This window comes from Chiloscyllium plagiosum, chromosome 11, assembly GCF_004010195.1.
Source record: "Chiloscyllium plagiosum isolate BGI_BamShark_2017 chromosome 11, ASM401019v2, whole genome shotgun sequence".
In the NCBI taxonomy this organism is placed as follows: domain Eukaryota; kingdom Metazoa; phylum Chordata; class Chondrichthyes; order Orectolobiformes; family Hemiscylliidae; genus Chiloscyllium; species Chiloscyllium plagiosum.
Window position 1 is genome coordinate 61,712,327 of NC_057720.1, and position 27,502 is coordinate 61,739,828.

The following is a 27,502-nucleotide window of genomic DNA, read 5'->3' on the forward strand; positions in this document are numbered from 1 at the left end:
TTATTTCCAAATTGGTTTTCTGATGACCATACATGGCTGTCCACTGATGGTCTACACCATCTTCCTCATACAAGAAAATTTTGATTTTTAATCTTTGTTTTTATTTAAAGAGAAACTACTTTCATTATCTTTGAATTATCTGTACACACAGCGAACATCAAATTAAAAAATGGACAATATTTACTTGTCGGATGGCACAGTCGCTTGTGGTTAGTACTGCTGCCTCACAGCGCCAGGGACCTGGGTTTGATTCTTGCTTCAGGTATCTCTGTGTGGGTTTCCTCCCACAATCCAAAGATGTGCAGGTCAGATGAATTGGCCATGCTAAATTGCACATACTGTTAGGTGCATTAGTGAGGGGTAAATATAGGGTAGGAGAATGGGTGTGGATGGGTTACTTTTTGGAGGGTTGCTGTGGACTTGTTGGGCCAATGGGCCTGTTTCCTTTCTGTAGTGAATCTAATCTAATCTACTTTGTTAAAATCCTCTGCTGAGAGTATTCTAAATATTTGGTAGTAACATCTTGTAGTCCTATTTATTATCCCACTGATTACATATTCATGATTAGATTGAACTAATGAGATGGTGGATTTAAACTGGAATCATCATTGTGAACATTTATTAATAACAGGCTGAATTTGTGCAGAGCTGATTGAGAGCAGGATGTGGTCAAAGCAACGCAGCAGAAACTGAATGACTCTTGCAAAGCTTTTCAAAATTTCCTGTTCATGTTAAGGTCTGCCTTCACTGGAGTTCTGTAAAAGAGTTGCTTTGAAATGCTTTATGTGCTGTCATTCTGCCATCAGGATACTGGAAAAGTCTTCATTATGAAAATGTGGAGAGCTATGTTCCTCATGTTTTTATCTGTGGGCTATGGTATGCAAACTGAAGCCTGTACTTGAGCCACCAGTAATTGTATAAAAGTCATGTAGCAGTGCACAGAAAACATTTTGCAATACTTGCAATGTCAGTACAGTGTATATATATAGATAAATATCACATTTAAACCTTGATTTAGAACAATAAGAAATGGTCCACTGAACTTAGGGCCACTGCATCTTCTCAAATGTATATCATTTGTAATTGAATAGTATAAAATAATCCTGGAGTCGTTCTCTTCATTAAGCAACAGTACATTCAAAATTCATGTGCTTTCATGGCTAGTTCTCCAACAATAGAAGTGCTGTGGTGAAGATTAGCTTCAAGGAGAGGAATTCAGGGAACCTTCTCCCATTCTCTTTCCAATGACCCTGCTGGAAATGGAGGGTATTAAGATACCATTCAATAAAAATACAAGTGCATAATACTGATTTAAGATTCCACAAACAACAGTGTTTGTGCTAACCTCCCACAATTACAGATAGCAAGCACATCTTAAAAACATAAGAAATATAAGTGGAAGTAGGCTATTCAGCCCCTTGAACCTCTTACATAATTCAGGAAGATGATCTGATAGTGGTCTCAACACCAGATTCCAGCATACACCCCAAACCTTGACTTCCTTTTAGATTAAAAATCTAATTATGTCTTTAATATATTCAGTGACTTGGCCTCCATTACGTTCTAATGTAGAGGTCATCAAGACTCTGGAAAAAGAAATTCCTCTTCATCACTGCCATAAATGGGAGAACTACCCCCTAATTCTAGATCATCTTAAATGGAGCTTGTCATATAAATTCCAAACATAGCAACCCAGTGATTTTTTTCAAAAGTTTTGTATTTCTGAGTGAGAAGGGAGTTGAAGGTTATAGAGGGCACCCAGCTTAATGAAGTTAAGACCACACACAGGTTAGCCATGATCTAACTGGAGGAGCAGGCTCAAGCATCTGAATGGTCAACCAATACTCTTATTATTTTTAAGTGCAGAATACTAAGAATATTAATGGAATCGGGTGAAGTACATTTTAATACCAGAAGAGAAAGCTTGATCCTGTAGAATCATGATGAAGAATTTGTGTTTTAAAGTATTGATAAAAAGCTGATGTTCTTTGAAGTGCAAAATACTGACAATGTTCACTGGAGTTCCCAGGCTGTATGTCATGGGCAGGAAGGACAATGGTTTAAATTTGCAGGGGGAAAAAAAATCACTTTGGCTTGTTCTAAATAAATCCTAATATCGGTCACAACACAGTCTCTGGCTCAACTTCCCTGTCCACACATTCATTACACCAAATTAAATTCACAGGGAATAGTAAGCAGGGATTTTTGTTTTTTAAATTTAGGAACAAAATTAAAGGACAAGCCAAGTGTTTGAAAATGCATGATATCATGACATAGAATCATCTGAAATGTCTATCTGTACTAAAATTGGGCAATGTTAACAATGCACTGGAGATGAAAGGACTTCACCTGAAATATTACCCTACTGTCTTCAGAATACTGACTGGCCTGTGTATTTCCAATTTTTGAATCCTTTTACTCCAGGTTAAAATGTAATGCAAAATTGAAAAGATTAATATTTCATATTTGGTTCAGGAAAGTTTTGAGATTCCAGGAAATTGTGCACACTTTATTTTACATAATTTGGATAGGTTTTGGCATGTCAAGTATTCCCAGTTCGAGACAATGAAGGAACTATTCCTGACCTGTAGAGTGTGACATAAATCAGGCAAGTCAGTGCACAAAAAAACTGTGAACAAGAATTTAATCTGAATCAGCTTGCACCAGTGCTGTTCCCTTTCACGAAGAGTGGAGAACTGCTAGAGTCTAAGAGAGAAGGGCCTGTGCCCGAAACGTCGAATCTCCTGTTCCCTGGATGCTGCCTGACCTGCTGTGCTGTTCCAGCAATAAAGTTTCAACTTTGATCTCCAGCATCTGCAGACCTCACTTTCTCCTCTAAGAGAGACCTGCAGTTCGCTGTAAAAGGCACACAATACTGAACTTATAGCATTTTATAAAAAAACTTCAGTTTCAAAACAGGAAGTTACATTTCAACAGCTCATAACCACAATGCTGGAGAATTACTGGAAAACTATAAAATTAACTCTTACTAACTGGTTAATGGTGAAATTTAATTTAAAATACTAAGTTTGCTTGATGGCTGAAAATTAAAATAGTTTTATATTTGTTATATACAGTACTTCTTGCTTTTACAAATTACTACTTCTTACATCACATGCAGACATTAGCCCTTTGTGGCTGAGGTTTTATCTTCACATCTATATATGGAAGATAGTGCAAAAATATGTTAAAATCAGCAGCAGAACCACAGACATGAATGTGGAGATTAGTCAGTTGTAGCCCTAATTTGCAAGTATTACATTTTTCTCACTGATTCAGTCAAGGCAGAACCTAACTGATGTAGGAGAACCAAATGTCCTGTAATATGGCTGCATCAGCCACAGTTTGGTCTGTCCTGGTTCAAGGCTCTCTGATACTAATTCTGCAATGTATAAATGGGATGAGGAGATTTTGGAGCCATACCACTTCTGGGCTGCTCAGAGTGACATTGGCAGAGGTCCAAAGCAAATTGCAATCTGAAGGACAGTTTGACTCAATGAGCTGGGGAGAAAAGAGAGAGAAAATAAATATGCACATAAACGCAAAAGAATGCATTTTATTTCTGAGAACCAACACTTGATAAATGTGGTCAATGATACATCCTCCAGTAGGATATTGCAAATTTCCTAGTGTTACTAATTTGCTAAATTTTCTGTAAAAGATTTAGGAACAGCAGTTACTCTCTATTCGCATGCATTCATCTGTCTGTCAATTCTGACTGTTCATTATCCAGAGCAGTCCTGAGTAAGGTACTGTTAGCTGAAACCCACTGTTGGAATTGTTGTAACTCTGGATACAGCTCCAGAGTCAAAGCATAGTTCATTTTCTGTCCACCACGCTTCCAAAATTCAAACATATTCCCAAGGTCCTCAGCTCCTGGTCCTCCAAAGAACTCCACAAACTCTCGGACTGAAATCTGCCACCAAGAGAAAGAAATGGGCAAGTACAATTCAGATTATTATGGAAACCGGACAAAATATCCTGATTGACAGAGTGGATGGGTCTATTCCAGTTACTGCACAAGGATTTTGTTTGGAATATGTAACAACTGCAAACAGGGTTATTAGCAGGAAGACCGTACCTTAGTTGTTCGTGCACTCTCATTTCAGGTGCATGTGGCATTAGGTTAAAAGCCAAGAATTGAAGAGGAGTATAAGAGGAACTAAGTAATGACATTATACTGGAGCTGTCAAATTTAGATTGCAAAAGGAGGAAGATAATCTGGAAGGAAATGAGAGGTTTGACAATAGCCCCGGTAGGGACTGATGTGTTAAGTCTTGCTTTAAACAAAGTGAAGGTGCAGAGTAATAACTGGAATTAAGAAAGATGAAGGGAAGATATTTTAAACACACAATGACCGCTATATCATTAATAGAAAAGCAGACTAAAAGAGGGGCAAATGAATATTAAAGGAAAGATCACACATCAGACAATAAATGTTACTTATTCAGTTTAGGAGCGCAAAACAAATTCTAAAAAAACGTTTGATATAGGAATCATGTTCAAGTCTTGGACAGAATAGTCATATTTGCTTTACACTTTACAACTGCACTCTCAACTTTCTACCCAAAGCTGCAAAAGCAGTTATGTCCCAACTATTCTGAGTAGGATGGGAAACCCTAACTCTGATCATGATCGAATTAAAAATTACCCAGCTACCTTTAGACGATTTTATTGCTGGAGATTCCTGAACCTGAGCCCACTGTTATGAAGCTGTCCAAGAATCCACAAATCCAGCACCATGGAGGGTCATTGTAGAAACCACACCCACATTTGGAATAGTCCATGTTCTCTGTGCTATGATGTAGTTGTTTAACAGCACACCTGCCACTTAGACAACTCCTACAAAAGGATAATTAATTGTGGGGTTTAGATGGAATTAGTTATGGGTTTAGGGTGTCAGGTGGGTGAGGTCAGGAAGGATGCCAGGTTTGTAGCATGCCAGCTGGATGGTGTGTGGTGGGATAGGGAAGATTCCATGGGGCAGGTTAAGTTGATGAGAGCTTAGCGAGGTGAGGGATTGTGGATTGTCGGCTTCACGGATACAGGGTACTGTGTGTCTTCTGGGTCCAACCAAGGGGATATTGGGTCCAATAGGGTCAGGCCGGTAGGGGGTAGTGTTACTTCAGGTGAAGGGCTTGTCATGTCCAACAATGGGGAAGAAATTGGAAATGCTGGATGAGGTTGATTTTGGGTCTGGTCAGGGCAAAAACTGTCAGGTTTGGAAAGGGGAGAGGTGGCAGGGCCTGAGTGGGGGGAAGGATGGCCTGGTCTGAGAGGGGAGAACAGGGCAGGTCTGGGACGGGAGAGAAGTTGCTGGGTTTGGTAATGCTGTTTTCTGATCATTGTGGCGGGGGAAGTTTGTCGGGTCATTAGGAGTTGGAGAGGCAGTTTGATAGTTCCCCAGGGTTTAGAATAGGTTTTGCAACCTTTACCTTTTCCTGCGTAACTATTAGGCTTAAATGATTTGGAATCTTCTAAAGTTCCTTACTTGAAGGGGCTGTTTTGGAAAGTTCCAGATGCAAGTGAATTGCCCAGGAGAAGGTTCAATTTCCTAGGAAATTCCCATGAAGTCTTGTGCAGTGGGGATTTTGCAGAAACACAATTCCAGCCAGCGCTGTGCCAACACCTCTCTGCCTATCTGCACACAGAAGCAATATGTTTTGGAAAGTCAATAGGTAGCCAAATGATGGGTTAAATGGCCTACTTCTATTTCTGCATCTAATGGGTAATAATGTAAAACAGCATTTTAAAAGAATTCTTTCTGCTCATTCATTACCTCTTGAGAAAAGGAACATTTTTCAGTTTTGATCAAACCCTGTCATCATCACCATTATAACAAGTAAAACCATGCAGAGTTAAACAATCAAAGAAACCTCCTGGTGTACCAATATGGTTTTCATTTTCACACCGACCCTCCATCTGATCTGATATCTGATTAACAAAGCTCTATGCCAAAGGTTAACATCCAAGGCAAACAGCTTTGTCTAAATTCATTTCACTTTTCATCTTTGCAGCCAATGTGGGAGACCCCATGTTTTGTATAGATTTCTAATCTAAGTCCCTGAAATAAAATGATAACATGTTGACCCATAGCACAACGCTGCTGAACAATCCCTGTGTTTCGTTTTCATCCGCAAGCTGCTTATGAGAATCAACTAATCCAGTGACAATATGTTTTTAAGATGGGTCATACCCGGGAATCTTTAAATTGTTTGGGATATAGGTGGTGTGTGAGAATTTGTGCATATTCCTGGATCTTCAGCCTGCCTGCTGACAGAAAGCAGCTCTTTCCAATCCAACGCTGTGGGCTTTTAAACAAGGCTGTCACAATTGGACCAATCTGGTTGATACTTATTCCATCCATGGCTGTTTCTCCCATAGGAATGACTGTAAACAACAAAGAACAGTTCTAAAAAGTAAAACAATAGCAGCATCTGGAGGATTTTCACCTAGTAAAAAAAACTGAACACTTATGCAGTTTATAAAGTTTATACACTGTTTATACAGAGCAAACATGTTACTTAGATTTTAATGACTATCTTTTCTTCAACCATGTACCAAAGAAGGATCAATGTGAATTTATTCAGCATGTTTCACTTCCTAGAACATCACAAAACTCTTTGCTTTTTTTTTTAAGCATAGTCATTGTTCAGTTTGTTCCTGAAAACAGCCTACTAACAGACGAGGCGAAGGTTGACCAGGGACACAAGATACTCCACTAAATAGTCAGATTCAGATTATATACTGAAGTTATGGAGTGACACTTTTGTCATCATGCGCAGCAGAATATGTCAGCATGTCACTGGTGAAGCCGATGCACACTAGAGAAACAAACAGATGGCAATTTCCTCCTTTGCAAACTAATCAACATCCAACTAAATTCACAGAAACGCAGCAAATAGTGGCAGTGGCAAGTCATTCAGTCCAGTGACATGATCTCCACAGCCTTCAGTGGTACAGAATTCTGGAGTTCGTCGCCCTCTGAGTGAAGAGACTTTTCATTATTTCATTCTGAAATAGTCTACTGCACATCCTGAGACCGTGACTCCTTGTTCAGGATTTGGGACCTCCATCCACTCTGCCCATCCCTGTTATAAATGTATATGTTTCATTGAGGTCCCCTCTAAATTCCACAGATTACAGGCCCAGCCAACATAATCTCTCCTGATGGGAAAAATTTGCCACCCCACAAGTCAGTCTACAGTCTCTCAATGGCAAGGTTTCAATGATTCACTGATTTCCTTTCGACACAATCATTACAATGTTTCCTTTTTCACCAAGTCACTACATCTGCTGTTTTATTTGTGCAATAAGTAACCAACAATATACAATTTCTGGTTCTACATTTTGTGCAAACATAAAACACAGTAGGTGTCCAGAGTACACAATAGTTATTGTTGTCCAAGGTCATTGTTCTGAAAGAATTCATGTTGAAGCTGCAACAAACTTCAACCAATCTGATGTTAAACAGTCTTTGGAGATAGACAAATTAATCTATCACGAGACCCCAAGTGAATGTCTTTTCTGGCTCCTGATAGTATGATAGATAATTAGTCAGTGTAATTTGTATCAGGTGTGATCATACAATCAAACAGCATATTTGTTAGAAGATAAATGCTTCTTCTCATTAAGATTATACCACAGCTACTCAGATAGGCCCTTCAACTCAGTATCGATCTGGGTTTTGTGATGTAGCGATAGTGTTCTGGGACAGTACATTCTGGTTCAAGTAGCATCTTCCCTGGATGTGTGTCATAACATGTCTGAGCAAGCTGGTTAAAATAAGTATAAATTTTACACTCATGAGGCTGGGATTTCTTTATAAAAGAGTAGACAGGAGTATTGGTGACAACGCTGTACCCAACCACAACCAGCCTGTGACTGGTTCTGCAACACATGGTCATTACCACATGAGTAAAACACTCTGATCCCATGTTGTCCCCATTCACACACTGATGCGAGGGGGGAAGATTGCAACGCTGATAATGCATCTCAGTGATCATGAATGAAATGTGCCATCTTCTGATTCTAACTTCATCTCTTTATATAAATGTTAGAGAGGTTTTCTGGAACCTCACTATTCTAAGTAGCTTCTCTGGTGATCATCGCATATACCTCGTTCACTCAAACTTGGTACACAGAATGTAAATGTGAGACTTGTGACTCCCTTCTGACACCAATCTTTTTTGATGAGAAATGTGAGGGTTCTCAGCATTGCTGCTGAGTAAGCATATTTTCTGGTCTATGCCCATTCAGATTAGGAAAATGTTAGGACTGCAGATGCTGGAGATCAGAGTCGAGAGTGTGGTGCTGGAAAAGCAAAGCAGGTCAGGCAGCATCCGAGGAGCAGGAGAATTGATGTTTCGGGTATAAGCTCTTCATCATTCTCGATGAAGGGCTTAAGCCCAAAACATTGATTCTCCTGTTCCTCAGATGCTGCCTGACCTGCTGTGCTTTTCCAGCACCGCACTCTCAACTCATTCAGATAATCTGACTCAGCCATTGTTTGGAAAGAACATATGCACCACCAGTGGAACAAGCACAAGCCGCCTGGCCTTTTGTGGAGGGGAATTCCAAAGACTCTCAACTCTCAGAGAAAAAAAGGTTTCCTCATCTTTATTCAAACTGAGTGCCTCTTTACTTTTAAACTATGAACCCTACTTCTAGATGCTTACCATCTTCGAGGAATTCTTTATAGATTCTTTGGATCTTTTACCCTTAAATTTACAGTAAATAGAAGGTATTTTTGCAATTCACGAAAACTGAAATTCAATCCTTACCAATTTTGTAAGTGTTATTTCCAACTGGGTTTGGTTTGAATGTTGTCAGAAAACTTTCAAAGTAAAATGGAACTATAATCTCCGTCTTGGGCAAACCAATTTCATTCATGTAATCATTGATGCATGCTTTTGCATCCATGTGTCTTGCTGGGAGACCGTATTTCCTGTGAACATGATGAGCTCCACTAAGCACAATCTGCCTAATGTTGTGCTGTTTACATATGTCAGCTATCCTGTGGCCCTGCTGAACTTCAGCCTGCAGAAGAAAGAAACATTATGGGAAGGAAACTGTTTTTAAAATGGTAAACCATTGGGCTATTTTCCTACTTCCTCTGTAAGACAAGCTGGTGGTGTAAGGATTATATTTGCCTATTATGTAATCATCTTATGAAAGAGTCACTTGGTACTGCATGGTAGTACAGAATTTAGATATTGCTGATAAGAGAGTCATATTATCAGAGCTTTTGTCTTGTACTGATCAGGACAAATGCATGAATTTAGTCTAATTACAGTAACCTATTCAGTAGGATGAAAGGGGTACTAATTAGTTGACAAGTCAACTCTGATTAGCTGAATTGTTTCCATTAAGAAAGCAATGGAAAACAATTGGCTCCCCAAGCTCCCAGTTAATTCAAAAACATCAAATTAGTCAGTATATATTCGGGACAATATCTGGAGCAGTCATCTCTTTCACAACTTTCCATGGCTGACGTATAGTGGAATCAGCTTATTGTTTCCTAATTCTAGGATGTTTACCTTCATCACCTAATCAGAAATCCATTTCTGTCTCTAGGCCTTGTAGTCCTTAGGTTGAATTTACGATCTACACCCAAAAAGTGCAGTTTAACTTGGAGTCTTGTTTGGTTGACTTTTCTATGATTTTTATTTTAAATGCAGATGGTTAAAATTCATTATACCTCTATATATGCACTTTGCAGTCTCACTTTCTCAAGATGGAAATGTCCATTTTTCCCTCATTTCTTCTCACAATTCCATTCATTGACACTAGGGGCATCATTTAGAATAAGGGCAGATGGCATTAAATGTTGCATTGCCAGTTGACGATGTCTCACGCCTGAATCTCATTTTTTACAGCAGCCTGGCTAGGGGCTGGGGTGACTCAGCACTCTTGACAGGCTTTGGGATCTTCACTGCACAGCTATCCACAGCTCTGCCTGCAGGGCACTCTGTCCAGGGATATGGTAGCCCAGCAGTGGTGGCCATTTTTAATGTAAACAATTTAAGTGTTGCCGAGAGATAAAGCACCCTCTCTCTCTTCTCTACCTGCAACAGCTGGCTGCAGCTCCTTCCATACTCAAGGGTGTCTGACTAACCACCCAGCTTCACAAAACCAAATAGCATCCTGATTTGGACAGTGAGTGCACCCTCTGGCCACCAAATGGCCAATGCATTGAAAATCAACGCTGGTTGAATGGTCAGGTTCCTAACACAGGAAGGTACAAGTTCAATTCCCATCATCAGCTTATGTTACTATGAAGGACTCTCCTTCTCAACCTCTCCCCTTGTCTAAGCATGGTAACCCTCAGGCTAAACCACCATCGGTCATTTCTATTGAATGAAAAAACAGCCCTCCGGTTGGGTAAAACAATGGTGACTTTACCTTTTACTTAACTCAGAACACAAACTCCTATCCCAGGGATCAGTCACAGTACAGCCTCTGCACTTCCTCCACAGTTTGAATTTTTCTCCTGGTTTACTTCTCCATGTCCCTCTGTTTTTTGCTGAACAGCCACCCCTCACCAGTGTAAGTACTGATCCCTTTCTGCATATGTAGTTAATATCATCGATCCAGACTGGGCAAGCAATTACATTTCAACCCTGACTAAAACAGAAAGTGCCAGTAAAACTCAGCAGGTCCAATCCTTTCTGTTTTTAATTCTGATCTCCAGCATCTGAAACAGCTTACTTTAATTAAGTTTAAAAGTTTGTTATTATTTTGGCCATCCCTAACTGCCCAGTCTAGAGTCGCATACAGGTCAACATAAAGGACATGAGTGACTCACAGCGGTTTTTCCTGATAACCAGGAATTGGACTCTTAATTCCAGATTTACATTGAATTGCTATTAGCACAAATTCAAATCTGACCATCAGCCATGTTGGGATTCGAACCTAGATCACCCAGACAGAGACTACCTGGGTCTCTGGATTACTAGTCCAGAGATAATACCACTGGGCCTGCACCTCTTGTTTGGAAGGATTGTAATGATATGACTAACCCTCAGAGAATCCTTGTTGTTGAAATCTGTGTGGGTGATGACAAAGCACTTGTGTGCACCACACAAAGTGGCGCTGATGCTGTCAGGGTTGTTGAAGTCTACCAGTAATGGGTGTGCCCCTGCTGTCTGCAGTTCCTGAGCAGTGGGAGAGGTTAACTCTTGAACTACAGCCCGCACTGTGAAATCACCATCTTGGAGCAAGGCGGTGGCTATAGCTTTCCCTTGGCACTTGTCAGCACCAAAAACAGTCACAACCTCAGACATCCTCTGGAATGAAAGGATAATGGAGATTAACAGGGTCTGTTGAGAATGAGATAGTTCCTGTTAATTAAATAAATGACAAAAATCTTATTTTGCAATTGTATCATTTTCTTTTCACTGAAATTATCAACTGGAAAATTTCCACACTTATTCAGATAATGACGTGGTAGAAAATTGACTGAATGCCAGTTTGTAATTAGTAAGAAAATTAGTTGTTGACTTTTGGCTGCTTTAGGTTGTTTTTATTTAAACTTAGACTGTTAATTACAGAACTGAAGAAAATGGGAGGAAAATGCCTAAATCAGATCCAAGACTGAAGGCCAGAAGAAAGATGTTTTCCTTCAGAGCGATGAAGATGTTGAATGACACATTCCAGTTAAATTGCAGATGTTCAATCTCTTTAGAAGCTGAATAAATCTTTAATATTCAAGACGATAAAGAGAACACAGTGATGTGTGTTCGGGGATTGAAGCTCAGCAATTATCAATAGAAATGGGAAAATAAGGATGAAGGACAAAGATACAGGGACAGTATAGCATAGGAACAGGCACTACGGCACACCAAGACTGCACTGACACATGATGCCTTTCTAAACTGGAAACCTTTTTGCCTGTAAGTGGTCCGTATCCTTCCAGTCCCTGGCAAGTCATATACCTGTCAAGATGGCAGTTAAACATTGCTATAGTATCCAGCTCCACCTCCTCTGGCAGTGCACTTCAGGTGCCTACCACCCTCTGTATAAAATACTTGCCTCCTTTAAAACTTTAAATTTCCTTTAAACTTATTCCCTTTTTCCTTAAACCTACTTCCCCTAGTAATTGACATTTCTACCCTGAGAAAATGACTCAGACTATCAATTCTGTCCACGCTTCTCATAATTTTGTAAATTTCTTATCAGGTCAGCCCTCATCTTTCAAGTTAAAGTGAAAACAAATCAAGTTTGTCCAATCCCTTTTTGTAGCTAATACCCTCCAATCCAGGCAACATCCCGGGAAACTGTACCTTACCCTCTCCAAAGCTTCCACATCCTTCTGTTAGTGTGGTGACCAGAATTGTGTATAATATTCCAAATGTGGCCTAAAAGTTCCAAAGTTCAGGACAGCTGGAACATGACTTGCCAATTTTTACACTCTATGCTGTTGCCAATGAAGGCAAGCATGTCATATGCCTTCTTGCCCACCTTATCCACTTGTGTTGCCACTTTCTGGGAACTGTGGACCTGCACACCGAGATCCCCCTGTATGTTGATGCTACTAAGGGTTCTGCCATGTACTTAATACAACTATTTTGCATGAGATTTTCCAAGATGCATCAATTCACATTTGCCCAGAATAAACTCCACTGGCTATTTCTCCGCCCATGTCTCCTGCCTGTCGAAAACCCTGCTGGATCCTCTGGCAGTTCTCCTTGATCTTTGTGTCATCTGAAAACTTATTATTCTCCTCCAAATCATTATGTATATATATTACAAACAACAAGTGTCCGAGCACTGAATCCCTGTGAAACACCACTGGGCACAGATCTCCAATCTGAAAACTGTGCTTCCACCACTGCTCTCTGTCTTCTATGACTAAGCCAGTTTTGGATCGAGCTTACCAGGGGATCCCATGTTACGTCACCTTTTCTATCAGCCTGCCATGAGAGAACTTCTCAGAAGCCTTGATCAATCCCATGTCGACAACATCTACCACCTCACCCTCATCAATCATCTTTGTCACTTCCTCAAAAATCTCAATCAAGTTTGTGAGACACGACCTTCCCTGCACAAAGACATTTGCCTATTACTAATAAGTAAGTGAGAGGGGAAAGATATAAAAGAGACCTAAGGGGCAACTTTTTCACGCAGAAGGTGGTACGTGTATGGAATGAGCTGCCAGAGGAAGTGGTGGAGGCTGGTACAATTGCAATATTTAAGAGGCATTTGGATGGGTATATGAACAGGAAGGGTTTGGAGGGATATGGGCCTGATGCTGGCAGGTGGGACTAGATTGGGTTGGGATATCTGGTCAGTATGGACGGGTTGGACCGAAGGGTCTGTTTCCATGCTGTACATCTCTATGACTCTAAGTGCATATTTTTCTAAACGGGAGTAAATTTGATCGCTAAGAATCTTCTTCAATAATTTCCCCACCTCGAACATAAGGCTCACCAGCCTGTAAATACCTGGATTATCTCTGTTGCCCTTCTTAAACAAAGAAACAATGCTGGCTATTCTTCAGTCCTCAGCAATCTCTCCTGTGACTAATGGAAGAACGGAAACATTTTGGAAAAGGACGGAGCAATTTCCTCACTGGCCTCTCATAGCATTCTGGGACAGATCCCATCATGTCTACCCTAATGCTTCTTAAAATACACAAAACATCCTTCTTTTTTGACAATTACATGCTCCAAAATATCAACAAATCCTTCCCGAGACTTGCCAAACACGATGTCTTTCTCCTTTGTGAATACTGATGCAAAATGTTCATCAAGGATTGCAACCACTTGCACCAGCTTGATGCTTAAGCTCCCTCAGAATCAATGGAATTCCAGATGAAGGGCTTATGCCTGAAACATCGATTTTCCTGCTCCTCGATTGCTGCACGACCTGCTGTGCTTTACCAGCACCACAATCTTATACTTGTCCCGAGGATCAAAGCCAACAGAGCAGGAAGATAAGGACTAGGGTTGACAGTGTGACAGACAGGAAAGATAAGGACCACAGTGTACAATGTGACACAGAAGAGAGGTCAGGAACACAGCCGACAGTGTGAAAGAGAGAAGAGATCAGGAAAACAGGCTACAGTGTGACAGAGAAGAGACATCAGGAACACAGTGTACAGTGTGACAGAGAGGAGAGGTCAGGAACACTGTGTACAGTGTGAAAGAGAGGAGAGATCAGTCACACAGTGCACACTGTGACAGAGAGGAGAGATCAGATACACAGTACACACTGTGATAGAGAGGAGAGATTGGGAACACAGTCTGTAAGGTGACAGCGAGGAGAGATCAGAAATACAATCAACACTGTGACAGAGTGGAGAGATCAGGAACACAGCCTGCAGTGTGACAGAGAGGAAAGATCAGGCACACAGTGTACAGTGTGACAGAGATGAGAGATCAGGTACTTAGTGTACAGTGTGACAGAGAGGAGAGATCAGGAACACAGTCTACAGTGTAACAGAGAGGAGAGATCAGACACACAGTTGACAATGTGACAGAGAGGAGAGGTCAGGAACACAGTGTACGGTGTGACAGAGAGGAGAGGTCAGGTACAGAGTGTGCAGTGTGATTGAGAGAAGAGTTCAGGAACACAGCCTGCAGTATGACGGACAGGAGCGATCAGGTACACAGTGTACAGTGGGACAGAGATGAGAGATCAGGAATGTAGTGTAAAAAGTGACAGAGAGGAGAGATCAGGTACACAGTGTACAGTCTGACACAGAGGAGAGATCAGATCACAGCCTACAGTCTGATAGAGAGGAGAAATCAGGAAAACCTTGTGGAGTAATGCAGAAAGGAGAGATCAGAAACGCAGCCTCCTGTGTGACAGCTAGCAGAGATAGGGAGCACAGTCGACAGTGTGACAGAGAGGAGAGATCTGGACCACAGTGTCCAGTCTGACAGGGAGGAAAGATCAGGAACACAGCTCAGAGTATGATAGAGTGGAGACGTCAGGAACACAGTGTAAAGTACGACAGAGAGGTGAGATAAGGAACACAGGCTACAGTGTGACAGAGAGGAGAGATCTGGACCACAGTGCACACTGTGACAGAGAGGAGAGATCTGGAACACAACCAACAGTGTGATAGAGAGGAGAGATCAGGAACACAGTGGACAGTATGATAGAGAGGAGAGATCAGAAAACAACCCACAGTGTGACAGAGAGTAGATGATCAGGGTTGTAGACTATTTTGTGACAGAAGAGATATGGAACGCAGCCTGCAGTATGACAGAGAAGAGAGATCAGAAACACAGTGCACAGTGTGACAGAGAGGAGAGATCCAGTACACAGTGTACAGTGTGATAGACAGGAGAGATCACGGCCACAGTCTATAGTGTGACAGCGTGGAGAGAGCAAGAACACAGTCTACAGTGTGACACAGATGAGAGATCAGGAATGCAGTGTATAAAGTGACAGAGATGAGAGATCAGGTACACAGTGTACAGTGTGAAGGAGAGGAGAGATCAGGACCACAGTGAAAAGTGAGAACAAGAGAGGAGATCAGGAACACAGTGTACAGTGTGACAAAGAGGAGAGTTCAGGTACACAGTGTACAGTGTGACAAAGAGGAGAAATTAGGAATTAAATCTACAGTGTGACAGACAGGAGAGTTCAGGTACACAGTGTACAGTGTGACAGAAAGGAGGTCTGGAACACTGCCTACAGTCTGACAGAGAAGAAATTAGGAATTAAATCTACAGTGTGACAGACAGGAGAGTTCAGGAACACAGTGTACAGTGTGACAGAAAGGAGAGGTCATGAACACTGCCTACAGTCTGACAGAGAAGAGAGATCAGGGCCACAGAGTGACAGAGAGACGAGATCAGGAACACAGTGTGCAGTGTGACAGGGAGGCGACATCAGGATCACAGTCTACAATGAGACAGAGAGAAGAGATCAGGAACACAGTGTACAGTGTGACAGAGATGGGAGATTAGGACCACAGCCTGTAGTGTGACAAACAGGTGAGATCAGGAACACAGTGTACAGTGTGACAGAGAGGAGAGATCAGGAACACAGGCTACAGAGTGACACAGACAAGAAATCAGGAACACAGGCTATAGTGTGACGGAGAGGTGACATCAGGATCACAGTGTACAGTGTGACAGAGAGGAGAGATCAGGAACACAGTGTGCAGATTGACAGAGAAGAGAGATCAGGAATTAAACTTACAGTGTGATAGACAGGAGAGTTCAGGAACACAGTGTACAGTGTGACAGAAAGGAGAGGTCAGGAACACTGCCTACAGTCTGACAGAGGAGAGAGATCAGGGCCACAGTGTACAGTGTGACAGAGAGGAGAGATCAGGAACACAGTGTGCAGATTGACACAGGAACAAAGGCTACAGTGTGACAGAGAGGAGAGATCAGGAACACAGGCTACAGTGTGACAGAGAGGAGAAATCAGGTGCACAGTGTACAATGAGACAGAGAGGAGAGATCAGGAACAAAGGCTACAGTGTGACAGAGAGGATAAATCAGGAACACAGGCTACAGTGTGACAGAGAGGCGACATCAGGTGCAGAGTGTAGAATGAGAAGGAGAGGAGATATCAGGAACATAGTGTACAGTGTGACAGAGATGGGAGATTAGGACCACAGCCTGTAGTGTGACAAACAGGTGAGATCGGGAACACAGTGTGTAGTGTGACAGAAAGGAGAGGTCAGGAACACTGCCTACAGTCTGACAGAGGAGAGAGATCAGGGCCACAGTGTACAGTGTGACAGAGAGGCGAGATCAAGAACACAGTGTGCAGATTGACAGAGAGGAGAGATCAGGAATTAAATCTACAGTGTGACAGACAGGAGAGTTGAGGAACACAGTGTACAGTGTGAGAGAAAAGGGGAGGTCAGGAACACTGCCTACAGTCCGACAGTGGAGAGAGATCAGGGCCACAGTGCACATTGTGACAGAGAGCCAAGATCAGGAACACAGTGTGCAGTCTGACAGAGAGGAGAGATCGGGAACACAGTGTGCAGATTGACAGAGAGGAGAGATCGAGAATTCAGTCTACAGTGTGACATGGAGATCAGGGTCATGGAGTAGAATGTGACAGATAGAAGAGATCTGGAACACAGCCCGCTATATGACAGAGAAGAGAGATCAGGATCACAGTGTACAGAGAGACAGAGATGAGAGATCAGGTACTCAATCAACAGTGTGACACAGAGAAGAGATCAGGAACACAGTGTAGAGTGTGACAGAAAGGAGGTCCGGAACACTGCCTACAGTCTGACACAGGAGAGAGATCAGGGCCACAGTGAGTCTACAGTGTGACAGAGAGGAGAGATTGGGAACACAACCTACACTGTGACAGAGAGGAGAGATCAGGAATACAGTGTACAGTGAGACAGAGAGGAGAGATCAGGAACACAGTCTACAGTGTGACAGAGAGGAGAGATCAGGAATGCAGTGTACAGCGAGACACAGAGGAGTGATCAGGTACACAGTGTACAGTGAGACAGAGAGTAGAGATCAGGAATGCAGTGTACAGTGTGACAGAGAGGAGAGATCGGGAATACAGTGTTCAGTGAGACAGAGAGGAGAGATCAGGAACACAGTCTACAGTGTGACAGAGAGGAGAGATCAGGAACACAACCTACTGTGTGACAGAGAGGAGTGATCAAGGACACAGTGTACAGTGTGACAGAGAGGTGTGATCAGGAACACAGCATACAGTGTGACAGAGAGGAGAGATCAGGAATTCAATCTACAGTGTGACACAGAGGAGAGATCAGGAACACGGTGTACAGTGTGACAGAAAAGAGAGGTCAGGAGCAGGCCACACTGTGAGAGAGAAGAGAAATCAGGAACACATTGTGCAGTGTGACAGAGAGGAGAGATCAGAAAAACAGCCTCCAGTGTGACAGCTAGCAGAGATGGGGAGCACATTCTACAGTGTGACAGAGAGGATGGATCAGGATCACAGTGTACAGTGTGACAGAGAGGAGACACAGGAACACTGCCAACAGTGTGACATGGATGAGAGATCAGGAACACATTGTACAGTATGACAGAAAGGAGAGATCAGAAACACAGCTTCCAGTGTGACAGCTTCAGAGATGGGGAGCACAGTTGACAGTGTGACAGAGAGGAGAGATCTGGAACACAATGTACAGTGTGACAGAGAGGAGAGATCAGGAACACAGCTTACAGTCTGACAGAGAGGAGAGATCAGGATCACAGTGTACAGTGTGAAGGAGAGGAGAGATCAGGAACACAGTGAAAAGTGAGAATGAGAGAGGAGATCAGGAACACAGTGTATAAAGTGACAAAGAGGAGAGGTCAGGTACACAGTGTACAGTGTGACAGAAAGGAGGTCTGGAACACTGCCTACAGTCTGACAGAGAAGAGAGATCAGGGCCACAGTGTGACAGAGAGATGAGATCAGGAACACAGTGTGCAGTATGACAGAGAGGCGACATCAGGATCACAGTCTACAATGAGACAGAGAGGAGAGATCAGGAACACAGTGTACAGTGTGACAGAGATGGGAGATTAGGACCACAGTCTGTAGTGTGACAAACAGGTGAGATCAGGAACACAGTGTGTAGTGTGACAGAAAGCAGAGGTCAGGAACACTGCCTACAGTCTGACAGAGGAGAGAGATCAGGGCCACATTGTACAGTGTGAAAGAGAGGCGAGATCAGGAATGCAGTGTACAGTGTGACAGAGAGGAGAGATCAGGAATTAAATCTACAGTGTGACAGACAGGAGAGTTCAGGAACACAGTCTACAGTGTGACAGAGAGGAGAGATCAGGAATGCAGTGTACAGTGAGACAGAGAGGAGAGATCAGGTACACAATGTACAGTGAGACAGAGTGATCGGGAACACAGTCTTCAGTGTGACAGAGAGGAGAGATCAGGAACACAACCTACTGTGTGACAGAGAGGAGTGATCAGGAACACAGGCTACAGTGTGACAGAGAGGAGGGATCAGGAATACAATGTACAGTGTGACAGAAAGGAGAGATCTGGAACACAACCTACTGTGTGACAGAGAGGAGGGATCAGGAACACAGTGTACAGTGTGACAGAGAGGAGAGATGAAGATCACAGTGTACAGTGTGACAGAGAGGAGAGATCAAGATCACAGTGTACAGTGTGACAGAGAGGAGAGATTAGGAACACAGTCTACAGTGTGACAGAGAGGAGAGATCAGGAACACAGGCTACAGTGTGACAGAGAGGAGAGATCTGGAACACACCCTACTGTGTGACAGAGAGGAGAGATCAGGAATACAGTGCACTGTGTGACAGAGAGGAGAGATCAGGAACACAGGCTACAGTGTGACTGAGAGGAGAGATCAGGATCACAAGCTACTGTGTGACAGAGAGGAGAGATCAGGAACACAGGCTACTGTGTGACAGAGAGGAGAAATCAGGAACACAGCCTACAGTGTGACAGAGAGGAGGGATCAGGAACACAGTGTACAGTGTGACAGGGAGGAGAGGTCAGGATCACAGTGTAGAGTGTGACAGAGATGAGAGATGTGGACCACAGTCTCCAGTGAGACACAGCGGAGAGATCAGGAACACAACCCACAGTGTGACAGAGTGGAGAGATGAGGCACACTGTGTACCGTGTGACAGAGAGGCGAGCTTGGGATACCCTAAAATGGCTGCCCATATCACCTGAAGTGAAACTAGCTATGCTGTGCAGGAAATTTCAAAGGAACATTTCACTGATATGTCTGACTGTCTCCTGAAAATGCTATGTAGGTTAATTACCTGAACATCAAAATTCAACATCCAGAATATACAGCTCACTATGAGACAGTGAGGTGTCGTTGGTAATGACCTCAACTTCAGGTATTATTGGAACAAAGATTTACAGCGAAACTTGCAGTGCAAAAAGGAAAATTGAAGTCCCCTATCCCTCCCATCATCCCCCAAATCTACATCGAGAGTGCACAGGAAAGCTCTGACAATGCTGCTCACCAAACCTCAGTGCTCTCTTTGCCTTTTCTTTTCTAATTGGAAAAAATGCGTCTTCAGTTGTGTGTTTGGTCTCTCTGCGGAAGGCCTGCCTATTTGTTGATCATGTTATTGTTGTCATGGAAACATGGAGGCGGAGCAGCTTTGGTGTGACAGCAACTGGAGCATAAAATGTCCAGAGTTAGATCTTTTAGCCAGTCCTTTCCAGCTTTGGAAATAAGTAACTTAGAAGTTTGCAACAGAAAGCTAAAATATTTTTGGGGGCGGGGATGATGGGGAAGGATTGGTATGTAAATTGCTTTGCCTTTATAATTTGTTTTAAGGTTATGATAGGGTTTGGAGTTGTCAGACAGTTCACATTTCCACATGACTTGCAGCTCCTGCATCAGTGCATTAACTTCCTATGAAACTGGTGTAGTCACAGCTGAAGTTGGTCTCATGGTCACATTTCCTGTAGCACTTTGGTCGTGTATTCGGTCAAGTGGAAGAAGCAGATGGTAAAAGAGGCAGGGCCTTGAAATTAGGTACTAGTTTAACCAGTGCACAGGACTCACTCTATTTCACACCAAACGGCCGGGCTCAGCATGTCTTTGACCGACACCATCAAACTGTGGGATGAAGGGATCACTGCAGCAGACCGTCAGGAGTGGCTCACCGCACTGAACCTGTTCACCACTATTCTTGAGCCCAGCTCTAAAATCTGCTTCAACATCGGCTGTCTGCACCTCCTCCGGGGGGAATGGGGCCAGGCTGAAAAGGTAAGTGGCTGTCAAAGTTCCACGTTTTGAAGGTGTATTTGAGATGCTTGCGTTTTTATTCGAAGACATACCAAAATGACACGAGGATTATAATTCACTGATTAACATGGTCAACTCTGAGCAAAATTGAACAAGTAAACGTTTTATTTCAGAAGATTCAATCGATAGGAAGTGTAGGAAATGTAATTAAGTTGTGTTTTATAGGGAAGTGAAGCAGTTGGTTTATTGCTTAATGGAAGCAAAATTTTACTCAAAATGTGGAAATGAAACTACTCATGACATATAAATCAATTTCACAATCTACTGGATATTAATGTTACTGTTGGCTGTTCCATTGGTGCAGTTGTGAGTTCAGTTTTAATATCAATTAAAGAAAAACGTTACAACAAACACCGGTAGAAATTATAAAAATCAAAGGTGCCAGAGGCATGTATTACTCTTGCTACACGTGCAAAGCAATGATCATCAATAAGAAAAATCTTTAGAACCTTCATCTAATTCTCTACATCAAAAACTTTGAGACTACAGAAAACTATTATTAGGAATTCACACTCTTAACCTCACTCAGGCATGGTTACTGCATCAATCTCCTATCATTTCCTACCCAGTTCCATCATAGGAGCATCATGACCCCAGCTATTTGTTCCCTATTTCCTTCAGAATCATTTGATATATTCCATCAGGTTTCAGAATCTTTAGATAACCAAACTTCTTAATATTTCCCTTTTTATTTATGATATTACTCAGCTCATTTTAAACCTGTCCAGGATTTATCTGCTCTCCTTGTTATTAAACACTGAAATGAAATACTTGTTAACTATCCCCACTAATTTCTGTTAATTCTCCACTAACTCCTTATCCTCTCCCCTCAGAATCAACCTGACATTTAACAATTTACTCTTTATTATTGACATTCACACAGCATTTGTAATGATGATACAGAATATGAACTATTAATCTTTAAATCTTATCCATGAACTGAAAAGGCGTGGACTTTTGTTTTTGAGAAAATGATTAGTAATGTGTTTGGGAGACCCTAAATAGCTGCCAATGTCACCTGACCTGAGAGTAGTCAAGCTGTGCAGATATTTACAAATGTTTGTTTAAGTAACATGGCTGACCATCTCCTCAACACCAAGGATAATTACCTGAACATCAAAATTCAAACTCTCAAATATATAGCTCACGATAAGATCTTCAAATGTCCTTGGCAATGATCTCAACTGCAGGTAATTTTGGAACAAAGAATTATACCAAAACTTGCTGTGCAAAGAAGAGGATTAAACTGCTGTCAGCCCACTCCTATCACCCAAATCTATATTGAAGAAAACAGGGAAGCTCTGACAATGAAACATCAAAGCCCTTTGATAACTGATTCATCGCCATTGTTCCCTAGTATTTACACATTGAAACATCACTTCTGTGAGGCGCCATGATGATTAATTTGTGCTTGTTGCTACAGAAGATGGTAACATCTAGTCACATCAAGATGAAAGGCCTCCCTTTCATTGGATGTGGTACGCCCAATTCTCTAAGAATGATCAGGCCTGAGGGAAAACTGACTGGATACCGTTCTACACAAATCCAGAACAACAACACAACCAGTTCAGCTGTAACCACCAGAACTTTAAGATCAACATCAGAAAATATAATCCTTCACCTGAGAACTGTAATCATTTTTCAATCTCACCTTACCTCATCCTGTCCTTGTTCTGAATGCTTGTACACTTATGTGTGTGTGAGTGTCTGTGTTTATGTGTTTGTGTCTGCGTGCATGTATGTTTGTGCATTTGTGGTTAGTGTGTTTGTGCGTGTGGGTCATAGAGTCATAGAGATGTACAGCATGGAAACACCGTTCGGTCCAACTCATTCATACCGACCAGATATCCTAACCTATTCTAGTCCCATTTGCCAGCACTTGGCCCATATCCCTCTAAACCCTTCCTACTTATATACCTATCCAAATGCCTTTTAAATGCTGTAATTGTACTGGCCTCCACAACTTCCTCTGGCAGCTCATTCCATACATGTACCACACTCTGCATGAAAAAGTTGCTCCTTTGGTCCCTTTTATATCTTATCCTTCTCAGCCTAAACCTACGCCCTCTCGTTCTGGACTCCCCCACCCCAGCGAAAAGACCTTGTCTATTTACCCTCTCCATGCCCCTCATGATGTTATAAACCTCTAGAAGGTCACCCCTCAGCCTCTGACGCTCCAGGGAAAACAGCCCCAGCCTGTTCAGCCTTTCCCTGTAGCTCAAATCCTCCAACCCTGGCAACATCCTTGTAAATCTTTTCTGAACCCTTTCAAGTTTCACAGCATCCTTCCGATAGGAAGGAGACCAGAATTGCACGTAATATTCCAACAGTGGCCTGACCAATGTCCTGTACAGCCGCAACACGATCTCCCAACTCCTGTACTCAGTACTCTGACCTGTTTGTGTGTCGGTGTATGTTATTGTGTGTTTCTGACATGGAATTCAAACTAGATTTTACCTTTTTATACTTTTTACTGAGTGAGTTTACAATAAAAAAGCAAATTCATTTTAATGACCTTATAAGGATATCCTGGCTTGTTTTTTCACAGCTTTACTGCATGTCCAAGCACACACTGAATTGGGAAAAGATATATTTGTTTCAAATTTAAAATATTGCTAAAGCAAGAGCAAAGAGTGAAACAAGAAGAATTTACTCACCCCTTGAGATTTGGATGCAAGTTTTAAAAAAATATTTTTTGAGATAGACTCCTTATACTTGCTCTTTACTTTCCTTTTATTCATTCCCTTATGGGATGTGGGTATTGCTAACTGGCCAGTAATTATTACCCTTCAGAAGGTGATGGTGGTGAGCTGCCTTCTTGAATCACTGCAGTCCGTGTGCTACAGGTTGACCCACAAGGCCCTTTCAGAATGAATTCCAGGATTTTGACCCAGCAACAGTGAAGGAATCGTGATATATTTCCAAATCAGGATGATGAGTGGCTTGGAGGGGAATTTGCAGATGGTAGTGTTCTCATGTATCTGCTGTCATCGTCATTTTAGATGGTAGCAGTCATGTGTTTGGCAACCGCCTCAGGATCATTGGAGAATTTCTGCAGTGCACCTTATAAACAGTATACACTGCTGCCTCTGAGTGTCAGTGGTCAAGGGAATGATGTTTGTGGATGTGGTGCCAATCAAGTGGACTGCTTTGTCCACAAATGGTGTCAAGCTCCTTATCAACCTTGTAGTTCTTTTCTGTTTTCTTCTAGTGTTTTTTAATTTTGTCAAAAATTGTAAGCGCCATCAACCCTTCTTCTTCAATTTTAGTTTGTTCTCATCCTCTTCATTCAACCATGGTATGTATTTAGTCTGCAACTATTTGGGAGCTGGAGCTGGATGAACTTTGGATCATTCGGGAGGCTGAGGGGGTGATAGAGAGGAGTTATAGAGCAGTAGTCACACCTAAGTTACTGGATAAAGGTAGCTGGGTGACCATCAGGAGAGGGAAAGGGAATAGGCAGACAGTGCAGGAACCCCCTGTGACTGTTCCCCTCATAGTAAGTATACCACTTTGGACACTGTTGTGAGGGGAGCAACCTACCAGGGGAACGGCTCAGTGGCCAAGTTTCTGGCACTGAGCCTGGCTCTGTGGCTCAGAAGGGAAGGGGGAAGAATAGGAGAATGATAGTGATAGGAGATTCAATCATGAGAGGAACAGTCAGGAGATTCTGTGGTCACGAGGGAGACTCCCAGATGGTATGTTGCCTCCCAGGTGCCAGGGTCAGGGTATTTCAGATCGAGGCAACAGGATTGTTAAGGGGGAGGGAGGGCAGTCAGAAGTCGTGATACACATCAGTACCAATGACATAGTTTGGAAAAGGGAGGAGGACCTGAAAAGAGAATATAGTGAGTTAGGTTGGAAGCTAGAAGGCAGGATGAGCAGAGTAGTAATCTCAGGACTGCTACTGGTGCCACATGCTGGTGAGGCTAGGAATAGAGAGCGAGTGCAGATGAACATGTGGTTGCAGGGTTCCTAGGAGGGAGGGCTTCAGATATGTAGATCATTGGGGTATCTTATGGGGAAGGTGGGACCTGTACAAGGAGGAAATGTTGCACCGGAACTGGAGGGGTACCAATATCCTCGACAGGAGGTTTGCTAGAGCTCTTCAAAAGGGTTTAAACAGGGTGTAGGAACCGGAACTACAGATTTGAGGTTGGGGTAGCTGGTAAATAGGCAGATACGGTGTGCAGAGAGTCTGTGAGGAGGGATAGGCAGTTGATAGGGCAAAGTTGCAGTCAGTATAATGGATTGAAGTATTTATTTGAATGCAAGAAGTGTCAGGAATAAGAGTGATGAACTTAGAGCATCGATCAATATTTGTAACTGTAATGTTGTGGCCATTATGGAGACTTGTGGATGGTTATTGGATGTTCCAGGGTTTAGATATTTCAAAAGGAATGGGGTGGGGGGGAGAGGTGGGGGAATGGCATTGCTAATCAGGGATAGTATCACAGCTGTAGAAAGGGAGGTTGTTGAGGAGGGTTTGTCTACAGAATCAGTACGGATGGAAGACCAAAACATGAAGGGAGCAGTCGCTTTATTGGGAGTTTTCTACAGACCCTCAATAGCAACAGAGACACAGAGGAGCAGATTGGGAAGCAGATTTTGGAAATGTACGGAAGTAAGGTTGTCGTCATGAGTGACTTTAAGTTAAAGTCATAGAGTCATAGATATATACTGCATGGAAACAGACCCTTCGGTCCAACCCATCCATGCCGACCAGACATCCCAACCCAATCTAGTCCCACCTGCCAGCACCCGGCCCATATCCCTCCAAACCCTTCCTATTCATATACCCATCCATATGCCTTTTAAACGTCACAATTGTACCAGCCTCCACCACTTCCTCTGGCAGCTCAATCCATCCTTTGCATGAAAAGGTTGCCCCTTAGGTCCCTTTTATATCTTTCCCCTCTCACCCTAAACCTATTTCCCCTCTCACCCTAAACCTATGCCCCCTAGTTCTGGACTCCCTCACCCCAGGGAAAAGACTTTATCTATTTATCCTATCTATGCCCCTGATAATTTTGTAAACCTTTATAAGGTCACCCCTCAGCCTCTGACGCTCCAGGGAAAACAGCCCCAGCCTGTTCAGCTTCTCCCTATAGCTCAAATCCAACAACCCTGGCAACAATCTTGTAAATCTTTTCTGAACCCTTTCAAGTTTCACAACACCTTTTCGAGAGGAAGGAGACCAGAATTGCATGCAATATTCCAATAGTGGCCTAACCAAGATCCTGTACAGCAGCAACATGACCTCCCAACTCCTGTACTCAATACTCTGACCAATAAAAGAAAGCATACCAAACACCTTCTTCACTATCCTATCTACCTGCAACTCCACTTTCAAGGAGCTATGAACCTGCACTCCGAGGTCTCATTGTTCAGCAACACTCTCAAGGACCTTACCATTAAGTGTATAAGTCCTGCTAAGATTTGCTTTCCCAAAATGCAGCACCTCGCATTTATCTGAATTAAACTCCATCTGCCATCTGATCAAGATCCTGTTGTAATCTGATGTAACTACCTTCGCTGTCCACTACACCTCCTCCAAATTTGGTGTCATCTGCAAACTTACTAACTGTACCTCTTATGCTCGCATCCAAATCATTTATGTACATGACAAAAAGTAGAGGACCCAGTACTGATCCTTGTGGCACTCCACTGGTCACAGGCCTCCAGTCTGAAAAACAACCCTCCATCAACACAGTTCCGTATCCAAATGGCTAGTTCTCCCATTTATCCCGTGAGACCTAACCTTGCTAACCAGTCTCCCATGGGGAACCTTGTCGAATGCCTTGCTGAAGTCCATATAGATCACATCTACCTCTTTGCCCTCATTAATCCTCTTTGTTACTTCTTCAAAAAACTCAGTCAAGTTTGTGAGACATGATTTCCCATACACAAAGCCATGTTGACTATCCACAATCAATCCTTGCCTTTCCAAATACATGTATATTCTGTCTCTCAGGATTCCCTCCAACAACTTCGCTACATTCTATATCTTCCATATCCTTTTCCACAGTAAATACTGATGCAAAATACTCAGTTAGTATCTCCCCCGTTTTCTGCAGCTCCACACAAAGGCCACCTTGCTGAGCTTTGAGGGGCCCTATTCTCTCCCTAGTTACCCTTTTGTCTTTAGTGTATTTGTAAAAACCTGGTCTATAGTTCCCTGGCTTGTCCTTACCGCCCTTCTTAAACAGTGGCACCACGTTAGTCAACTTCCAGTCTTCTGGCACCTCACCTGTGACTATCGATAATAGAAATATCTCAGCAAGAGGCTCAGCAATCACTTCCCTACTTCCCACAGAGTTCTAGGGTACACCTGCTCAGGGCCTGGGGATTTATCCATCTTTATGCATTTCAAGACATTCAGCACTTCCTCCTCTGTAATATGGACATTTTGCAAGGTGTCACCATCTATTTCGCTACATTCTATATCTTCCATATCCTTTTCCACAGTAAATACTGATGCAAAATACTCAGTTAGTATCTCCCCCGTTTTCTGCAGCTCCACACAAAGGCCACCTTGCTGAGCTTTGAGGGGCCCTATTCTCTCCCTAGTTACCCTTTTGTCCTTAGTGTATTTGTAAAAACCCTTTGGATTCTCCTTAATTCTATTTGGCAAAGCTATCTCATGTCCCCTTTTTGCTTCCTGATTTCCCTCTTAAGTATACTCCTACTTCCTTTATACTCTTCTAAGGATTCACTCCTTCTATCCTGTCTGTACCTGACATATGCTTCCTTTTTTTTCTTAACCAAAACCTCAATTTCTTT

The 27,502-nt window shown here is 42.6% G+C and overlaps 3 protein-coding genes across 7 annotated transcripts in view; 2 read left to right on the forward strand and 1 right to left on the reverse strand.

The window, feature by feature from the left end:
• The window catches only part of LOC122554458 (actin-related protein 2/3 complex subunit 5-like), a 47,115-nt gene extending 35,539 nt beyond the window's left edge, over positions 1 to 11,576 (forward strand). Inside the window, exon 4 of the mRNA XM_043699523.1 lies at positions 11,553 to 11,576. Within this exon, the coding sequence (XP_043555458.1) occupies positions 11,553 to 11,558 (6 nt within the window). The 3' untranslated portion in view covers positions 11,559 to 11,576. The remainder of the gene's footprint in view (positions 1 to 11,552) is intronic.
• Positions 1,146 to 20,565, reverse strand: LOC122554456 (nmrA-like family domain-containing protein 1). Of its 4 annotated transcripts, none has more exons than XM_043699520.1 (5): positions 19,926 to 20,010; positions 11,022 to 11,288; positions 8,784 to 9,039; positions 6,197 to 6,390; positions 1,146 to 1,253 (listed from the first exon to the last, which is right to left on the reverse strand). In XM_043699520.1, exons 2-5 carry the CDS (start codon positions 11,283 to 11,285, stop codon positions 1,161 to 1,163), a joined length of 807 nt encoding a protein of 268 aa, XP_043555455.1. In that variant the 5' UTR covers positions 11,286 to 11,288; positions 19,926 to 20,010; the 3' UTR covers positions 1,146 to 1,160. The 4 variants fall into 4 exon arrangements, with proteins under 4 accessions (XP_043555455.1, XP_043555454.1, XP_043555453.1 ...); XM_043699519.1 differs by lacking the exons at positions 1,146 to 1,253; positions 19,926 to 20,010 and adding exons at positions 2,781 to 3,916; positions 20,477 to 20,565; XM_043699518.1 differs by lacking the exon at positions 1,146 to 1,253 and adding an exon at positions 3,396 to 3,916.
• The window catches only part of ncf2 (neutrophil cytosolic factor 2), a 50,062-nt gene continuing 42,545 nt past the window's right edge, over positions 19,986 to 27,502 (forward strand). Inside the window, exon 1 of one of the 2 annotated variants that reach the window (XM_043699516.1) lies at positions 19,986 to 20,680. In XM_043699516.1, coding sequence (XP_043555451.1) covers positions 20,507 to 20,680 — 174 coding nt within the window. In that variant the 5' untranslated portion in view covers positions 19,986 to 20,506. The remainder of the gene's footprint in view (positions 20,681 to 27,502) is intronic. The other variant, XM_043699517.1, reaches the window with a different exon arrangement.